The sequence below is a fragment of the Bufo bufo genome, chromosome 4 (assembly GCF_905171765.1).
Source record: "Bufo bufo chromosome 4, aBufBuf1.1, whole genome shotgun sequence".
Lineage (NCBI taxonomy): Eukaryota > Metazoa > Chordata > Amphibia > Anura > Bufonidae > Bufo > Bufo bufo.
The window spans coordinates 235,747,545-235,766,731 of NC_053392.1; the positions used below are offsets into that span (position 1 = coordinate 235,747,545).

A 19,187-nucleotide genomic window follows, 5' to 3' on the forward strand; every position below is an offset into this window, starting at 1 on the left:
TCTGAGAAAAAGATTTTGAAATAATTTATTTCTGTGAAGTCTGTGCAGTCAATTTGGGTCTGATAATCGTCAGGGGGTGGGGTCCATAAGGGGTCACTCTGGGGGGCGGCCTCCTCTGCTACCCTGTGGCGCCTTCTAGAGGGCCCCTCATCAGCGGATGATGAGGGGTAGAGGAATAGAGGAAAGTGGCATCCTCTTCTCCCTCACTGACAGACTCGGTATCGGAGGCAAGCATGGCGTATGCCTCTTCAGCTGAGTATACACGTTGGAATGAAAGGACCATTTTTATTTTATTGGGGTATGATGTGTGAAACATGTAAACATTTATTTAGTGTGGGGTGTGTGTAGTGTTTTCACCTGTGAAGGGGCTTGTAATAAATTAGAAATTAAATTTAGAAGAAAAGTTGCAAAAAAAAAAAGTTTTTTCTGCAAAAAAAAGTCTTTTGTGCACAAAAAAGCCTTCTGCACAAAAAAAGTGTTTTCTGCAACAAAAGAACCTTGCAGTGCAAAATGAGCAGACACAATCAGTAATGGACACTACTGATTGGTGCTCAGTGGTTGCAAAATGTACGTACACAGATGGTGCGTTTGTGCAAAAATCTAAATTCACATTAACTGAAATATATATATAACTGTAGGTCTTTTTTTACACCAAAAAATAAATAAAAAAATGTGCAGATGCTACTGAGCACACTACTGATCGGTGCTCTGCAGCACACACACACACACTAACTGAAATATATATATATATATATATATATAACTTACTACCACTAACTGCAACTCTTTTTTCACACCAAAAAAAAAACAATAACCTCAAAAACGTGCAGATGCTACGGAGCACACTACTGATCGGTGCTCTGCAGCACGCACACACACAGATCGTACGTGCAAAAACTGTAGTATAAAAATTCACTACAGAGAACACTGGCTAAAAATGTAACATATATATATATATATATATATATATCTATATCAATATAGAACTCTATATATATTTATATAAAGCCCTAACTACTTTTTTCTTCTTTTTTAACAAAAATAAATAAATGAAAAAGTTTCCAAAAAATCTGCACAAATATTCTGCAGGTGCTGATCAGGCAGGTATGCACTGAACAACACTTGGCGGTCACAGCTCGCACACAGAAAAAGTGGTGCAAAGCTGGAAAATGGTAAAAAAAAATTACTAAAAAGTGCACGGACCAAATGGCGTCTGTAAAAAAAAGGATGGGGGGAGCTGCTGGTGGGGAGGGAGGGGGGGGCGGGAAGGGACAGGGATGGAGGGTGGTTTAGGGATCTGGAACAGCTGCAAATGAGCAAAAAAAAATTGTGCAGCTATTGCAAATGTTCTTCTTCTTTTCTACTTTCTTCTTTTCAGCAGGTGTGGTGGTGTGCACCACAAGTCCCAGCAAGCCAACAAGCAGCACAGAGAAGCACAGAACCTCTCTGCATGCAGTCACCAGCTAGAATGGCTGCATGCAGGGAAGCTCTACCTCTTCCTGTGCAGCTATAGCGCTGCGATTGGCTGGAGCATTGTTCCAGCAAATAGCAGCGCTGGCAGGGGACCCAAAACACTGGTGTCCCCTGCCTCACCATATAGGTGACTGATGCTGACTTGTTCAGCACCTGCCACCTCCCCCTGACCTCCTCCCGACCCTCCCCAATGCCTCTGACAGCTTCCTGCACTGCGATGTGCCGATGCATCACCATGCTGCCCTTACCCGGCATGGCTGCCTGCCGGTAAGAGCAGGCATGGTGCCACGACTCCCCCCCGATCGTTCCCCAGAGCCCTGCGGACCTTGCGCCGTACATGTACGGCGTTGGGCGTTAAGGGGTTAAATGCATAAAAGGGAGACAAAGAATAAACGCACTTAAGCTTGCATCACATGTGTACACCTTTAAGAGAAAAGAAACCTATATAATAAAACTATACGGTCAGTATACAGTTGCATAAAGTTGCAATTCATCCCACTGATCTTTTTTTTTTGCTTTTCTCCCTTTTTATTCTTCAGCTGATCAAAACACATATCCATACCAATATGTGTGAATCGATCTGCCATAGATTTCTATGACTTAAAGGATGGAAGATACCCAGGCAATAAACCACCCATCTACCTTACCGCCCCTTCCTGTTCCCCAATTAACACACAGAGACATCTTCTTGGGAAAAGAGCCTTCTCGGCCAATTTATTCAACAACATTAATTAGCACTTCACAGAAAATACGTAATAACACGCATAACATATCAATTACCATAACAATTATCATAACATCTGAACCATTGAATAGGATCCTAGAAGGCAACAGGTAAGCTGTGTTCTCCACCATTCACCTCCACATGTAATATCGTCTTACCCTCGGCCGCGGTCACCGACCCGAGAGCACCGAATACTCCAACTGTAATTAGTCTCCCCTGTAGGCCCATCTGCCCACAGGAGCCCCATGCACAAGCTTACCGAACCTCCTGAGATGCACACTCCACCTTGGCATGCACCTCTTAAACCTATCATTGCCTTCCAGGACCCTCCATTACCACGCCACAACAAACCCTTTCAACCCCCTGCCGATATACTGGGCGGGTGGGCGGGCAAAACCTTCCTGCTTCTTCACAAGCTCCTGACTGATAAACTCCGCCCCCCATTCCCTTTATATACTGCCCGGGAAAATAGCTGACCCAGACCCCTCCCCACGACCTAACCTTAACCCTCAGCTGCCTGGACTTCCCCCCAAGTCAAAGAGCACTACGCCCAGGCTGCGCCCAGCTCCCTTGCTCCCATTCTAAAAAATAATATATACTTTGAAATGCTTTTGTCTTCTGGCTGTGAGTACTGAGTATGCTCTCCATTCATGGCAGGCAGGGCCGATTTTAGACAAAGTGAGGCCCTGGGCAACATTTTAAGTGGGGCCTTAAAAGAAATTTTGCAGAAACAACACATTCACACATAGCCTGCCTGCACTGATTGCGGATTACACATGGTTTTTCTTGTGCAGAGAAACTGCAGTGTAATACAGTACCACAAGGTGTATAAGATTATCTTTAGTATAGGTCATCAATATCAGATCGTCTGGCGTCCCTCTCCCGGGACACCTGCCGATCAACTGTTGGGAGGCCAGTGATGTCACTGTATATCAGTCACATGGTCTAGTTGCAGTTGAGTCCCATTCAAGTGAAAAGAGTTGAGCTGCAATACCAAGCATTGCTGCTGTCTAATGTACGGCGCTGTGCTTGGTAAACTATAAAGAGACCGCAGTGCTCACCGGAGATCTTGTCAGCACCGTGGCCTCTTCAAACAGCTGATCAGCAGGGGTGTCAGGAGTCGGATCCCCACTGATCTAATACTGATTATCTATCCTGAGGATAGACCATCCATATCAAATTCCCAGGTAAACCTTTTAACTGAAAAAAAACAAGAAGCAGGTTGGAAAGACAAACAAAAACTTTCTACATGTCATAGTGACCACATACCTCTTACATCCAGGGACATCCCCTATCATGTAGCCCTTCTCTTTCCTCTTCTCCTCCGTTTGACCCAGACCGCCATGACAAATTCTTTCAGCCGCATCTTGTCTCTACAGAGTTTGTAACACAGACACGTTAGCTTTCTAAATTTTTCCATCAACCTCCCCATCCTGGTGTCCCCACAGTGTCATCCTGCTGCCACTCCCAATACTTTGCCTGTTGTGCCTCCTAATGCCTCAGGTACTATACTGCTGAAAGAATAGTGACCCTAATAGACATAATTGGGGTCATTTATCAAACTGGTGTAAAGTAGAACTGGATTTCCAAAAGAGCTGTCAAAAATGAAAGGCGAGATCTGATTGGCTGCTATGGTCAACTAAGCCAGTTCTACTTTAAACCAGTTTGATAAATTACCCCAAATGTCCCTATAGTGCCCATAGCAGCTATAATGTCCCCTCCTAGAGTGCCCCCAGTAATAATAACACCCTATATTGTGCTCCAGGCAATAATCCCTGTATAGTGTCCCCAGAAATAATAGAATTGCCCCTGCAGTGCCTCCCGAATAGCAAGGCCCCCACGCTGCCCCATAAAGTAATTCCCCATAGTAATTTCCCCCACACTGCCACCCCCATAGTAATTTGCCCCCCACACAGTAATTTCCCCTACATAATTATTTGCCTCACACTGCCCCACACAGTAATTTCCACCACACTTCCCCCATATTAGTAGTTTGCCCCCACACAGTAGTTTACCTCACACTGCCCCACACACTAGTTTTCTCCCACATTGCCCCACATAGTAATTTGTCCCCACATAGTAATCCCTCCCATAATAATTTGCCCCCACACAGTAATCCCACCATATTTTTCCCCCACATAGTAATTTTCCCCCATATTGCAATTTCCCCCCGATGTACTGTCTCTTCACATGTCCTCTTGTGTCCCCCGAAGTTGGCACATAAAAGAAAAGAACATAGAAAAAAAAAATCTAAAAGCTAATTACTCACATATGTCCAGGTGCGCACACTTCCCTGCACTGCGTCCCGGCACAGGCGCGCGATGACGTCATCACGCACGCCTGTGTAGGGATTTCACTACTGCATAGGCCTCCCTCAGGCCTACTAGGCCTGAAGCCTATGGCAGGGATCGGTGGCGGGGCAAGGAACTATGCGCTCCCGTGCCCCGCCGCAGTATGTGGGTGTTCGGGTCGGCGTTGGGCCCCCCAGCGGTGCTGGGCCCAGGGCTGCCGACCCGAACGTCATCTGCCACTGACTGAAGGGGGCCCCTTTGGTGATGGGGGCCCAGGGCAATTGCCAGTTTGCCCCCCCTAAAGCCGGCCCTGATGGCAGGGCACTGTTCTTGATAAAGGAGCGGGTCTCAAAGGAGGAACCCACAACTATCAGACATTTATAGCATATATCTGCCATAAATGTCCAGATGAGACAGTCTCTTTAAAAGTGGTTGCCCGAGTTAAATAAAAACTTGGGCAGCCCTAGAAATGGTCTAAAATAAGAAAAAGAATCAATACTCACCCCTTATCTCCTCTGCTTCTTCCAACGATGCACTTCCATCCTCCCCGCTCATCTTCCTGGCTGTAATAATGATGTTCTATGCACTCAGATCACCATGCTGTCAGTCACAGGTCTTAGCAGTAAACAGGATGTTATTGCTGCAACTAGGAAAATAAACGGAAGTGGGGAGGACTGGAGCGCAGTGCAGGAAGCAGCAGGGGAGAAAAGGGGTATCGATCCTTTTGCTATTTTAGACCAGGTATCAGTAACAGCACTCCAGCTGTTGTGAAACTACAACTCCCAACATGCACATTTACTTGGCTTATCTTATATCGTCCATAGAGGTGAAAGGAGGATTCTGGGAGTTGTAGTTTCAGAACAGCTGGAGTGCCAGACGTTGCTGATCTCTTTTTTGCAGAAACAACCTGAGTTTCCATTGAACTTGGACCATCTCTTTAAATGTAAAAAGGTAAAAATGTCTTGTCCTATGGTTAAATCGTTCAGCGAATTGTCCACAAAAGGAAGAAAGATCAGTGGTGGGCCCCCAGTAGTCAGACATTTATCACCTACCCTGACATATATTGATTGTGGGAAAACCCATTTAACACAGCTAGACCTGAGCTGTTTAGATGGATTTAGTACTTCCAGTTCAGCATACTGCAGCTCCACATTGCATTTTTCTGTGGAGAGAAACTATATACATGATCTGGTGCAGCAGTCTTTGGAATTTGTCTTTGCTGTTTGCTTTAGGCCATTTTTACATGTACCACGTGTTGCATACGGCCAACAGGCACACAGTTTTGCGGGTCTTCCTTTAAAAATTATGCAGGAATTGGTTGCAACAAATGGGCAGGATTACAGCATGTGGCAGCCAGAACATGTAGACCTGGTCTTAGAAGGTATAACAACCCTGCACTGGCTCCCGTTATATCTGTGGAATTAAGTGTTTTGAGGAACCATATTCAAGTTAGGGGACAGGCTAGTCATGCTGATTTCTCAGGACTTTGCATTTCAGAACTAGGACCACTCTGAACTGTGTACATGTAGATCCTATAGAACATGGAAGACTCATATTCTCAGGAGTGGGAATTCTGCAGGTGTGTGTAAAGCCATTATTAAATTTATAGTCTCTAAAACACCATGGAGCACATTTCCAGACTTGGACTATTGACCAAGTGTCACAACACATTATGATCTTTTTAAAACATATTAGCTTCAAAAGCGGCATATCAGTTTTCCTGTCCCTAATTACATCCTGGTTACACCCAGCTGTTTACAGCGGCAATTACATTCAAAGCTCTACGCATTGGTGCCTCCAGCCAAGAAGTCATTGTGCACTTTGCTGATCCACCTTTTATCGTGGATTAACCAGGACACTTCAAACATCCATGCGGATTCACTTAGTGCATTTCAGTTGTATACAGAGATTCACCTATATACAACTTTAAGGGAAGTGATTAGTAGCAAAGTGATGAACATTGATGGAAGAATGTGTTTATTCTGATTCTTTTGAAACGTTATTTTCAAGTCTTTTCTCAGTACCTAAAGTGTATCCTGAAACACACTGCTTAATAAGGGAGCATTCACACGACCGTATAAATGGATCCGCATCCGTTCTGCAAATTGGCGGAACGGGGGCAAACCCATTCATTTCAATGGAGCTTCAAAAGATGCGGACAGCACACCGTGTGCTGTCCGCATCCGTTGTTCCGTTCCGTGGCCCCGCAAAAAATCCATGTTTTGCGGATCCGCAATTTGCGGACCGCAAAACACTTACGGTCGTGTGAATGCTCCTACTATGATTGTGTTTTATGTAAATCGTGCTTGTATATGAGTTCCAATAAAGTTGCATAGGGAGGGGGAGGTTCTAACAAGCCTCCCAGGGCGGACTCCACCCTGCACACAGTACAGAGGAGAAGGAGGTCAGTGTGTGTGATGTCTGAGGACAAAGCTGCACCTCAGCAGCCATGTTGGAGAGTTACAAAAACTCCAAAGTTAGTTCCATGTGCCAGCCCATAGAAGGGAAAGATTACAGAAGAACCAGGCAACTCAGAGAGGGAGTGAGAATATTGGCAAAGGAAGTTAACTGTCGTTTATCAGGCTCTAGTCTCCTTTGCATTAGGTGGAGAGATTCTAAGCTACAAGCTGCCCACCATAACCAAGGACAGAAAGGCCATCTTTCAGAATATAGTATTCCTAAAGAGGATACAGACGTATATGATTATACAGTATAGCAGAGATAGTCCATCCCTCCAGCCTGGAGAAACAAAGGAGAAAGATTGATTGTCATAGAAAACTGCCCCTTATGCAACTTCTGTGATCTAATCTGAATGACTGTAAAAGCTGCCTTGCTGTAAATGACTTTTGCATACATTGATGACCTTTGGATCAGCTTCAGTAAAGTACTGGGAGTTTGTTAAGAAACTTGGTCTCCTTATTCCACATCATCTCCTATTTGCACCTCATGGTGCTGGCGTCACAAACACAGGGGCCCAGCCACCAAAGCACCCTAAGCATACCCATTACCATCAAGGGCACCTGAACTTCCATCTGGCTGGTGTTCCTTGCAATAGAGAGTGCCCCGGAGTTTTTAGTGCTATCTTCCTCATCACTGAATGCCGACCCAGGGAGCTGCAAAACCGTGAGTACGACTACTACCCCCATCAGCCCACTGTGCACTCACATACTACCCCCGGTCCGGTCCGCTGCACTGCCACGTTCGGAAACAGTTTAGGATTGGAAGAGGAGCACAGTGGCAGCACATGCTCGTCCTGTGCATCCTGAGGGAAGTGCAGAGTCTGGGCATCAGGGGACTGAGTCTCTGAGGACTCAGGTCAGCATATCACTGTCTCTGTCATTGACTTGTAGCTCAGTGCCAGGAGACAAAAGGAGTGGAGCGGGAAGGGAGAGAAGGGGGGCTCAGGGGGAGGTGGGGGGACACTTTGTATATGAGCTCATGAATAATGCCTAGGCCTGCTGGCCTGAAAGTGCCGCTGACAGCACCCCAAAACTCTGTCACACAGCTGACTGAGTTTTGGGGTGTTTTCACTGCTGTGTGGGACCTGTTAAGAGATTATATTAATAAACGGGTTGTCCACTTTTTTTCAGACCTCCGAGACCCATGGTGGTGATCATACTTACCTGATGCCTGCTCTGCACATCCCGGGTCTACCCGCATCAACATCCATTTTGAATTGAGGCATGTGACTACTGTAGCTAATGACTAGCCATAGTGGTGACGAGTCACATGCTGCACGGGAGGAGGGGGTTGCAGGAAAGTTGCTGCGGGAGAAGTCAAAAATTTGCTATGGGGCCCAGTCATTTCTAGTTTTGTAGTTATGCCCCTGATGGCAACCCTATTTTTAAAACAGACATGATTTTAAAACTACACGCAAGTCACTACCTACAGTGGATATAAAAAGTCGACACACCCCTGTTAAAATGTCAGGTTTCTGTGATGTAAAAAAATGAGACAAAGATAAATCATTTCAGAACTTTTTCCACCTTTAATGTGACCTATAAACTGTACAACTCAATTGAAAAACAAACTGAAATCTTTTAGGTAGAGGGAAGAAAAAATATTAAAATAAAATAATATGGTTGCATAAGTGTGCACACCCTTAAACTAATACTTTGTTGAAGCACCTTTTGATTTTATTACAGCACTCAGTCTTTTGGGGTATGAGTCTATCAGCATGGCACATTTTGACTTGGCAAGATTTGCCCACTCTTCTTTGCAAAAACACTCCAAATCTGTCAGATTGCGAGGGCATTTCCTGTGCAAAGCCCTCTTCAGATCACCCCACAGATTTTCAATCAGATTCAGGTCTGGGCTCTGGCTGGGCCATTCCAAAACTTTAATCTTCTTCTGGTGAAGCCATTCCTTTGTTGATTTGGATGTATGCTTTGGGTCATTGTCATGCTGAAAGATGAAGTTCCTCCTCATGTTCAGCTTTTTTTGTGCCAAACATATTTTTTGGAACTATGACCAAAAAGTTCAACCTTGGTTTCATCAGACCATAACAACTTTTCCCATATGCTTTTGGGAGACTTCAGATGTGTTTTTGCAAAATGTAGCCTGGCTTGGATGTTTTTCTTCGTAAGAAAAGGCTTTCGTCTTGCCACTCTACCCCATAGCCCAGACATATGAAGAATACGGGAGATTGTTGTCACATGTACCACACAGCCAATACTTGCCAGATATTCCTGCAGCTCCTTTAATGTTGCTGTAGGCCTCTTGGTAGCCTCCCAGACCAGTTTTCTTCTCGTCTTTTCATCAAATTTGGAGGGACGTCCAGTTTTTGGTAATGTCATTGTTGTGCCATATTTTCTCCACTTGATGATGTCTTCACTGTGTTCCATGGTATATCTAATGCCTTGGAAATTCTTTTGTACCCTTCTCCTGACTGATACCTTTTAACAATGAGATCCCTCTGATGCTTTGGAAGCGCTCTGTGGACCATGGCTTTTGCTGTGGGATGCGACTAAGAAAATTTCAGGAAAGACCAACTAGAGCAGCTGAACTTTATTTGGGGTTAATGAGAGGCACTTTAAATTATGGCAGGTGTATGCTGACTCCTATTTAACATGATTTTGAATGTGATTGCTTAATTCTGAACACAACTACATCCCCAGTTATAAGAGGGTGTGCACACTTATGCACCACATTATTTTTTTTGTTTTTTGTTTTCTTCCCTCCACCTAAAAGATTTCAGTTTGATTTTCAATTGAGTGTTACAGTTTATAGGTCACATTAAAGGTGGAAAAAGTTCTGAAATGATTTATCTTTGTCTAATTTTTTCCATCACAGAAACCTGACATAACAGGGTTGTGTAGACTGTATATCCACTGTATAGGAATGCTTACTTGCTATTTTGCTTCTTCAGCTGCTTCTTAGCGCTGCAGGACTAGAACACAGCTACAGTCCTTGTTAGTGAAATTTTGAGTTGTCATTTAGTCATCGCATAGTACATATGTTGCAAAGACAATTATAAACCATTAGCAAGAGCTTACAATCTACAAGGGAAGGAGGAAGAACACAGTAGGTGACAGTAAAGGCTGCTCATCTGGCTGTGTGGTGGCAGCAAGGTTATTGCAGGTGGTAGGCTTTCCTGAAGAGGTGGGTTTTTAGGTTACTTTTGAAGGTTTGGATGTCGGGGGAGAGTCTGATGTGCTGGGGCAGAGAGTTCCAGAGTTAGAGAGCGGCATGTGAGAAATCCTGTAATTGATTGTGTGAAGAACAGAGGAGTGGAGAACAAAGAAGGAGGTCCTGTGAGGACCTGAGATGTGGGGATGTATCAGGAAAGCACATGGGAGATGTAGGGAGGGGAAAGGTTGTGAACAGCCTTATATGTAGCTGTTAGTATTTTAAACTGAATTTGCCGGGCAGTGGGGTGCCAATGAAGGGATTGGCAGAGGGGGGAGGCAGAGGAGAAACAAGGGGAGAGGTGGACACACAGTACTCTACTAGGTCAACAGGATGGGGGACATGGAAATTGAGAAAAAAATTATGATGGGGCCCCTTTCCAATTACTGTTTGAACAGTACAATGATCACAGTGTTGGTTTAGTAAGGCACGTTTCACATACAGTATGTGTCCAGCCTGTTTTGGGACTTAGTGACAAGCAATTTTTTCCTTTTTCCAATGTTGCATTCCAAGCTACAACTGTTATATATTCGTTGATGCAGCTGTTATGAGGGCTTGTTTTTTTGCGGGACATTTTGATAAACTGCAATGTTCACTTTTTTCTTTCTTCTACTTTTGTACAATAAAAACCCTTTTTAAAAAGAAAATGTTTTGCATCACCACATTTCAAGCCCCAAAAATTATACATTAACCCCTTCCTGACCAGCGCCATACATGTACAATACAGCGGGACGTGACTTGCGCCATTTACGGTGCTGTGATTGGGCGAGTGCAGGAGCTCCGCTCGCTTGATCAACTGCAGGGGCCAGGCTGTTCTTGACAGTCAACCTCCTGCTTTATACGTCGACATCAGTGAATACATCGCTGCCGGAGCATTAATTCCTTGTATGCTGCGTTCATCACGGACCATGGCATGTACAGAGTTTGCAGAGGGAGGGGAATCTCTCTCTTATCCCGCAAAAAAATAAGTCCTTACACAGATAAAAATGTATCCTTGTCAGAAAATTTGTGGAATGGTACCCTAGAAACTGTTCAATAAACTGCCCGTAAACCAGTCCATCAAAATCCACGCTGCAAAACCCATATGAAACTCCTTCCTATCTGAGTCCTGTGGTGTGCCCCACAGCAGTTTATATCCACATATGGGGCGTTGCCGTATTCAGGAGAAAATGGGTAACAAATTATGGGGTGCTTTTTCTCCTGTTACTCATTGTGAAAATTATAAATTTGGGGTTAAATGAACATTTTATTGGAAGAAATGACAGATTTTAATTTTCACAGCCAAGTGTTTCTATATTCTGTAAAACGCCTGTGGGGTCAAAGTGCTCAATACACCCCTTACTAAATTCCTTGAGGGGTGTAGTTTCCAAAATAGGGTCACTTTTTGCGGGTTTCCACTGTAGCGGGTACGTCAGGGTCCCTTAAAATATGGTGCCCAAAAACCATTTCAACAAAATCTCCCCTCCAAAACCATATGGCACTCCTTCCCTTCTGACAACTACCATGTGCCCATAGAGCTGTTTTTTTTTTCAACAATCTTTATTTAGTTTTCCAATATTAAAGAAAAGCCGAAACAATGTAAGAAAAGGTGGTTACAAAGCCAACTGGGTAACAATTGTCTTATGATGCTTTACATGCATACATTGCAAATATATGACATTTAGGAGCAGCAAGTTACAATCACATGTCAATGATGTACAGATTGTCATATTTGTCAAAAGACTGCTAAATGGATATATACTGATGAAAATATAAATAAACAATACAGTCCTGATCAAAAGTTTAAGACCACTTGAAAAATGGCAAAAAATCATATTTAGCATAGCTGGATCTTAACAAGGTTCCAAGTAGAGCTTCAACATGCAACAAGAAGAAATGGGAGTGAGACAAAACATTTTTTGAGCATTCAATTTAATGAAAACAACAAATAAACTGAAACAGGCTGTTTTTCAGATGATCAAAAGTTTAGGACCACACCTCCAAAAAAAAAATAAACCCCCCCAAAACAGAAATACAACTTCCAAACATGAACTCAGTAATGAGTAGCTCTGCCGTTATGGTTTATCACTTAAAAAATTTGTTTCATCATGCTTGATGCAAGCGTTTCCATGAGGTGAGTGGGAACATTTCTCCAAGTGGTGAAGACGGCCGCACGAAGGCCATCTACTGTCTGGAACTGTTGTCCATTTTTGTAAACTTTCCTTGCCATCCATCCCCAAAGGTTCTCAATTGGATTTAGATCATGGGAACACGCAGGATGGGCCAAAAGAGTGATGTTATTCTCCTGGAAGAAGTCCCTTGTCCTGCGGGCATTGTGTACTGTAGCATTGTCCTGTTGAAAAACCCAGTCGTTACCACACAGACGAGGGCCCTCAGTCATGAGGAATGCTCTCTGCAACATCTGGACATAGCCAGCGGCCGTTTGACCCCCTGCACTTCCTGAAGCTCCATTGTTCCACCGAGGGAAAAAGCATCCCAGACCATTATGGCGCCCCCTCCACTGTGGCGCGTAGAAAACATCTCAGGTGGGATCTGCTTGTCATGCCAGTAACGTTGGAAACCATCAGGACCATCAAGGTTAAATTTTTTCTCATCATAGAATAAAACTTTCTTCCACCTTTAAATGTCCCATGTTTGGTGCTCTCTTGCAAAGTCCAAACGAGCAGTTCTGTGGCGTTCAAGGAGACGAGGTCTTTGAAGACGTTTTTTGTTTTTGAAGCCCTTCAGTCTCAGATGCCATCTGATGGTTATGGGGCTGCAGTCAGCACCAGTAAGGGCCTTAATTTGGGTCGAGGATTCTCCAGTGTCTTGACAGACAGTCAATTGGATCCTCTGGCTCAGTGCTGATGACATTTTTTTGGGTCTTCCACTTGACTTTTTTGTTCCATAACCCACAGGATCATTTAAGAAATTCCAAATGACTGTCTTACTGCGTCCCACCTCAGCAGTGATGGCGCACTGTGAGAGACCCTGCTTATTCAGTTCAACAACCCGACCACGTTCAAAAAGGGAGAGTTTTTTTTGCCTTTGCCATCACAACGTGTGACTACCTGACAGAAAATGACAATGAATCCACATCTTTGCACAGATTTGGCCTTTTAAAGGCATGTGGTCCTAAAATTTTGATCAGCTGAAAAACAGTCTGTTTCAGTTTAATCGTTATTTTCAATTAATTGAATGCTCAAAAAATGTTTTGTCTCACTCTCATTTCTTCTTGTTGCATGTTGAAGCTCTACTTGGAACCTTGTTAAGATCCAACAATGCAAAATATGATTTTTTGCCATTTTTCAAGTGGTCTTAAACTTTTGATCAGGACTGTATAAAGGAACTGGTATGTCGGCTTCTTTTTTCCTATTGACAGAAATTGGCTGCTGAGCATGGGGGGTGTGGGAGGGGGTAGAGTGCTATACTAAACAAGCGGGCTAAAGCATATCTGATGGGTTGTTCATATTTTCTAACCATATGGTCCAGGGGGACCACATTTTGTGAAATTTGTCATGTACGTGCGATTCCCAACTGGAGAGTTCCTCCATCCTATATATCTCCTGAACTTTCCTTATCCATTCTCCTAACCCATAGAGCAGTTTACTAACACATATGTGGTATTTACCCTATGTAAACTGCAGAATCAGGGTAATAAATATTGCAGTTTGTTTTGCTGTTAAACATTGCTGTGTTGCATGAAAAAAAATGGTAGAAAATCTGCACAAAAAATTTAAGTTTGAAATTTCACCTCCATTTTCCTTTCATTCTTGTGGAATACTTCAAGGGTTAACAAAGTTTTTAACATCAGTTATGAATAATTTGAGTGGTGTAGTTTCGAAAATGGGGTCATCTATGGGTGGTTTCTATTATATAAGCCCCTCAACACTTTATAACTGAATTGGTGCTTAAAAAACGGAGAATTTTTTGTAAATGTTAAGTTTTTCTATAAATAAAAGAAAATATTTTGACCCAAATTTACCTCTAACATGAAGTACAATGTATCATGAGAAAAAATATGGCTACATACCTATTTGAGGCCTTGTTCTTTCCAGATTTGTTTAGGTAAAAAATATGGTAACACTTAATTTACATGATTTTTAGTATGGGGAATACATAAAAAAGTATTTTTTCCCTTTTTTATGGTGTTTATCGTTAAAATGAATGGTATGGGTCTGGACTCAAGACAAATGTGTGGATATATAAGTATGTTTTATATGTTCTTGTCACTTTAATTAAATAAAATGATTTAAAATAATTGTGTTTATTGTATTTTTTGTAATGAGTTGTTATTTATTTAATCTTTTAATATATTTACGGTAATATTTTTCCATTTTTTAGTCCCATTTTAACTTTTTTTTTTCAAGCATGTAATGTTTTTTCAAAAATGTACCATCATATGTCCATTGTGTATAACAGTACATTGCTGCCTGTTCATGCAAAATGCAAAGGCATCTTTTAGGGCATACCTGAGGTTTTTGGCTGTCTCATTTACCCTCCCTTTGTTCGCATAATGATCAGCATTAATTGTTATACTTAAAGAGGTTTTCTAGGATTTTTATACTGAAGGCCTAGCTGCAAGATAAGTCATCAATATGAGATTGGCGGGGGTCCAAATTCCAGGACCCCACACCAATCAGCTTCATGAGAGCTTAGGCCTCTTCCTAGGCTGTGTGACGTGATGTTCACTGGCCGCATGGTCTAGACGCAGCTTAGTACCTATTCAAGTGTGGGGCTGAGCTGCAATACCGCACAGACACTATATAAAGTACTGCGCTGTGCTTGGTAAGTTGTGAGTTGTCAGACCCCCACCAATCTCATATTGAGGACCTGTACTGAGAATAGGTCATCAATATGTATATCCTAGAACTGGCTGGTTTCTCCAATCCCAGATGTTAGTACTAATCACCATTATTTACATGTATATGGAGTTGCAGGAAACGGATGTACATTTTCATGATGATCTAGGAAACAGTTAAAATGTAATTACTCCATATCGAACTGGACTTCACAGACCTATGTGTGAGAGCATAATAAATAGAATGTGTTTTAGGTTTAGCGAGCTGTCATATCACTAATAAAAATACTAATAAAAATATTTTCTAAAAAGATGGAATTTGTATTTTTAAACACATAGTTATACTTAAATACTGGTTACTGTTATGGATCTCAGAGTTTGTACGGTGGGGGCAGTGTAAACTTACTTCCTGGAGTGGACAAACTAGTCAAGACTTTAAATGGTTATCTGGTAAAAAAAAATATTTATTTATTCTCCAGCTAAGGAGAAATTCATACTCGCCTGTTCCCTGCCACTCCAATTCTGGCTCCCCTTCTGGGCTGTCTTCACAAAATTTCCAGTCCCAGTCTGTTAAAGGGGTTATCTAAAATATCCCCCCAATGCCCGGCCCCTAATATGGATTATATTTACCTGCTCCCCGACACGCGGATCACTCCGGATCCCTGCACTGCTGCACTGCTGCATCTCCCCGTCGCTCAGATCAAAACATCCAGCAACAGCGGAGCAGCCAATATCAGGCCGTGACAGTGACAAAGCTGAAGGGGGCTTGTGCCCGACGTGGCCTGCTATTGGCCGCTCCCCCCATCACCAGATGTTTTGATCCGAACGATGGGAAGATGCAGCTGCAACCTCCAGGGATCCGGAGCGACATGAGTGCCGTGGAGCAGGTAAGTATAATCCATGCAAGGGGGACCGGGCATTGGGGGGATATTTTAGATATCAGATAACCCCTTTAAATTCTGCATGGACCAGATCACGTGTTTGCTGCTGCAGCCAGTGACTGGCCGCAGTGTGTGTCTTTGGGAACACATTACCACTGGTCATTGACTTCAGTGGTGGACATGCCCTGTCCATGTGAAAGTTGACACATGGGGATCAAAAGTCCAGTGAAGAGAGTCCTGGGGCGAATTTGCTGGAATGGAGTGACAGGAAACAGGTGAGTATGGATTTCTACATAAGGGCTGCTGGCTGGGGGTCAAATGAAAAAACCTGGACAACCCATTTAATCCAAATGAAAAGTTGTTCACTCATATTCAGAAAGCAACCTAACAGATGGCAATGGGTGAAAGCTGATGGAGACCTGTCTACCCAGACGCAAGGCAGTAATTGTTGCCATTTTTCCATTGTGCCTATACAAAATCCTAACCTGCAGGGGTTAATAGATATGCAGTCAAGGATTTTATATAATTTTTTTTTGATTATTTCCTGTTGAATGTATATGGTATATCGTCAACATATTTGACTACGCTGTACACAGACTGCAACCACTAACATGCAATTATTACAACATTTTCATCTCTTGGTACAGATTTCTGTTCACTTGGACAGTGTTTTCTGTTTATCAGGGTCAACATCAGTGTCAGCACGTATTAAATCCTAATTGATTCAGTGTGGTTACCCAGTAACATGACCTCTTTACTGTACTGTTCCTGCTATAGTGATTAAGGTTTAGCGAATCGAGCTTCTGATCATAGATCAGAAGTCAATTTGTTAAAAAACTTTGTTTGTAATGTTGTTTCTATACAACATTTGCAATGTTCTTCTGTTCAGCATTTGCAATGTATGTGATCCGTGTAAGAAAACTGCGTCTTGTCCGAAGTTGCGCAAGACTTTAGTAAATGACTTCAGTATTCCTATCTGTGGATTTAAAAACATTTTAAAATAGCAATCCGAAGTCGGCTTCAGTACCGAGGTACCCGCCATTCCCGAAGTCGACTTCGGATTCCAATTTTAAAATGTTTTCAAATCCGCAGAAAGGTATACCAAAGTCATTTACCAAAGTCTTGCGCAATTTCGGACAAGACAAAGTTTTCCTACACAAAGCAAATACATTGTAAATGCTGAACGGAAACAGAGAATCGACTTCGGATTTATGATCAGAAGCTCAATTCGCTCAACCCTAATAGTGATCATAGCTAAATTGATAACAGTTTCTGAATCTGTTTATCTGAAATTGTATGTGTATACATATGGAAAGGGTGCTATAAGAGATGTAAACATGAACATGTTTCTTCAGATCTCCTTTCAGCACACTTTTTAATCAGGCATGAAGGCACAATAGAAAGTGAAGTTATGCCAAAAAGTAACAGTACACACAGGATGATATAGCTGCTTGTTGTATGTGAAATACAATAAGAAGAAAATTTCTGATTTCCACTTTTTGTCCCCCATTGTTCTTAAAGGGAACTCCCTAACAGCCAACCCCCAATCCCTTTGCAAAAACAAATAATGAATAGAAGACGATGAGAAATAATCATCATGTACAGGTGGAATGTTCAATTATCCTTCTATTTGCTGGCAGCAAGCAGATGAAAAATACTTTTCGGAATGTAGATTTTACATAGTTGATTCATTGACATGGCATTTTTCTGATATTACTATCACTGAAGATGCATTATTATCACTAGTGGTATGCGCTACAGAAAGCTGGTATGCACATTTATCAAATGAAAAAAGCTTTGGATCAGGCGCTAAATGGAAACATACCTATTGATCTTATTGTTGCCCTGTTATGTGATTTGGCTTCTTTTTTTTTTAATGATACAGTAAATATGAAAATACAAATTATGTCAATCCGATCATTTTTGACCATGAAACTTAACAAAGAAATGTAATATATTCCCTGTCTATATAGTAAACAATACAATGAATAAATAATGATGAAATCTGTTCATCATACAATGCATATAGTATGTCTACTTCCAATCAATCTCCTTTAGTAGGTTACAATAAATAATAATGCACCTTTATGCACTGGTTTATTCAATGGTTTATTGTATATTAATATATAAAGAGAACAGATGATGTAGTTCTTTGTGAATGTTAATGAATGAAGTTATAACGGGCTAACAAATCATACCACCACTGACCATCAGAATAGCTTGATATCATTTTTTATTTCTCAGATATTTCTACGATCTTTGTCTCAAACTCCAAATTAATCAGTACTTTTCCTGTACATTGGAACAAAGAAATCAAGCACCAGAGCGATATGCAAATAAAACCAAAAGTATTTTTTGGTTTTCCGTACAAAAGAACCGATCAGCCAGGTTTACACATTTCGGACAAAATCCTATCCCATGCATGTGTCTCAACAGAATAAGTCCCTCCAGTGTACAGTTTACCATAAAATGCAAGTACATTGCTAAATAATGTGACCAGTACTGTAAATAGATTCATTAAAAAGATTCAAAAGCTTGCAAAAAAAATAATAATAATCTATATTTGAAAAGTACCAAACAAGAAATAAAGTAGACCAGAAATGAAGCAGGTTGACTCACCGTGATATGTGTGGATCAGGATGATATGACAGAGCTGTACAAGGTGAGGGTTCAAAATTCATTTCCTTCAGCTTCTTTTGATATAAATAGAGAAATAAATATCTAGTAGAGATGTACATGTAGATATAAAGTATGAACACCTCAACTATAGTGACAACTGGCAGAAGTGATAAAAGTTTTTCACATTTGTCAATAGGCGGGACTTTGACTGGATGAGCCAATGAAATCTACCAAGTGTCAGTGGCACTGATTCTTTCCAACTGGGCACCTCCACTTATTTATTTGTTTTGCTTGGTGCTTGAGTCAATCTTGGCATACATGATACATAGCTGATCTGCAATTGGCCAACTTGTGGCTAGCGTATGAGTATAATTTTAGACTTTCTAGGTTGTAACCATTGATCAGTTTGCACTTTATGACTGTTCTTCCTGTGCTGCCATGTCTTTGTGGACTTTAGTCGAGGCTAAGCTGGTTTAGAAGCCTACGTTGAAGCACAAAACCTAGAGGGGAATTTTTACGTCCTTAATACACAACAACTGTCTTGTGGTAAGGCTGTCAATGCAGGGAAATTCCTTTACATCAGATACAGTGTACTCGTACTCCCAAGATCATTTTTGCAATTTATCGGTTGTTATGATGCTGAAGTCAGAATGCTTCTTCTCAGCAGTATAATCCCACTTTCATAAAGATCAATCTGTGATCAAATAAAAAATGTGAACACAGACAACATAAACAACAACATCAATGTATACTGGAATACATAAAAATGGCACTCACTTACTGATAGCTGC

The 19,187-nt window shown here is 41.9% G+C and overlaps 1 protein-coding gene across 1 annotated transcript in view; it reads right to left on the reverse strand.

The window, feature by feature from the left end:
• TP63 (tumor protein p63) overlaps window positions 1–18,540 on the reverse strand; it is a 211,290-nt gene extending 192,750 nt beyond the window's left edge. The window contains exon 1 of the mRNA XM_040428380.1: window positions 18,397–18,540. Within this exon, the coding sequence (XP_040284314.1) occupies window positions 18,397–18,515 (119 nt within the window). The 5' untranslated portion in view covers window positions 18,516–18,540. The remainder of the gene's footprint in view (window positions 1–18,396) is intronic.
• Window positions 18,541–19,187: the final 647 nt, after the last annotated feature.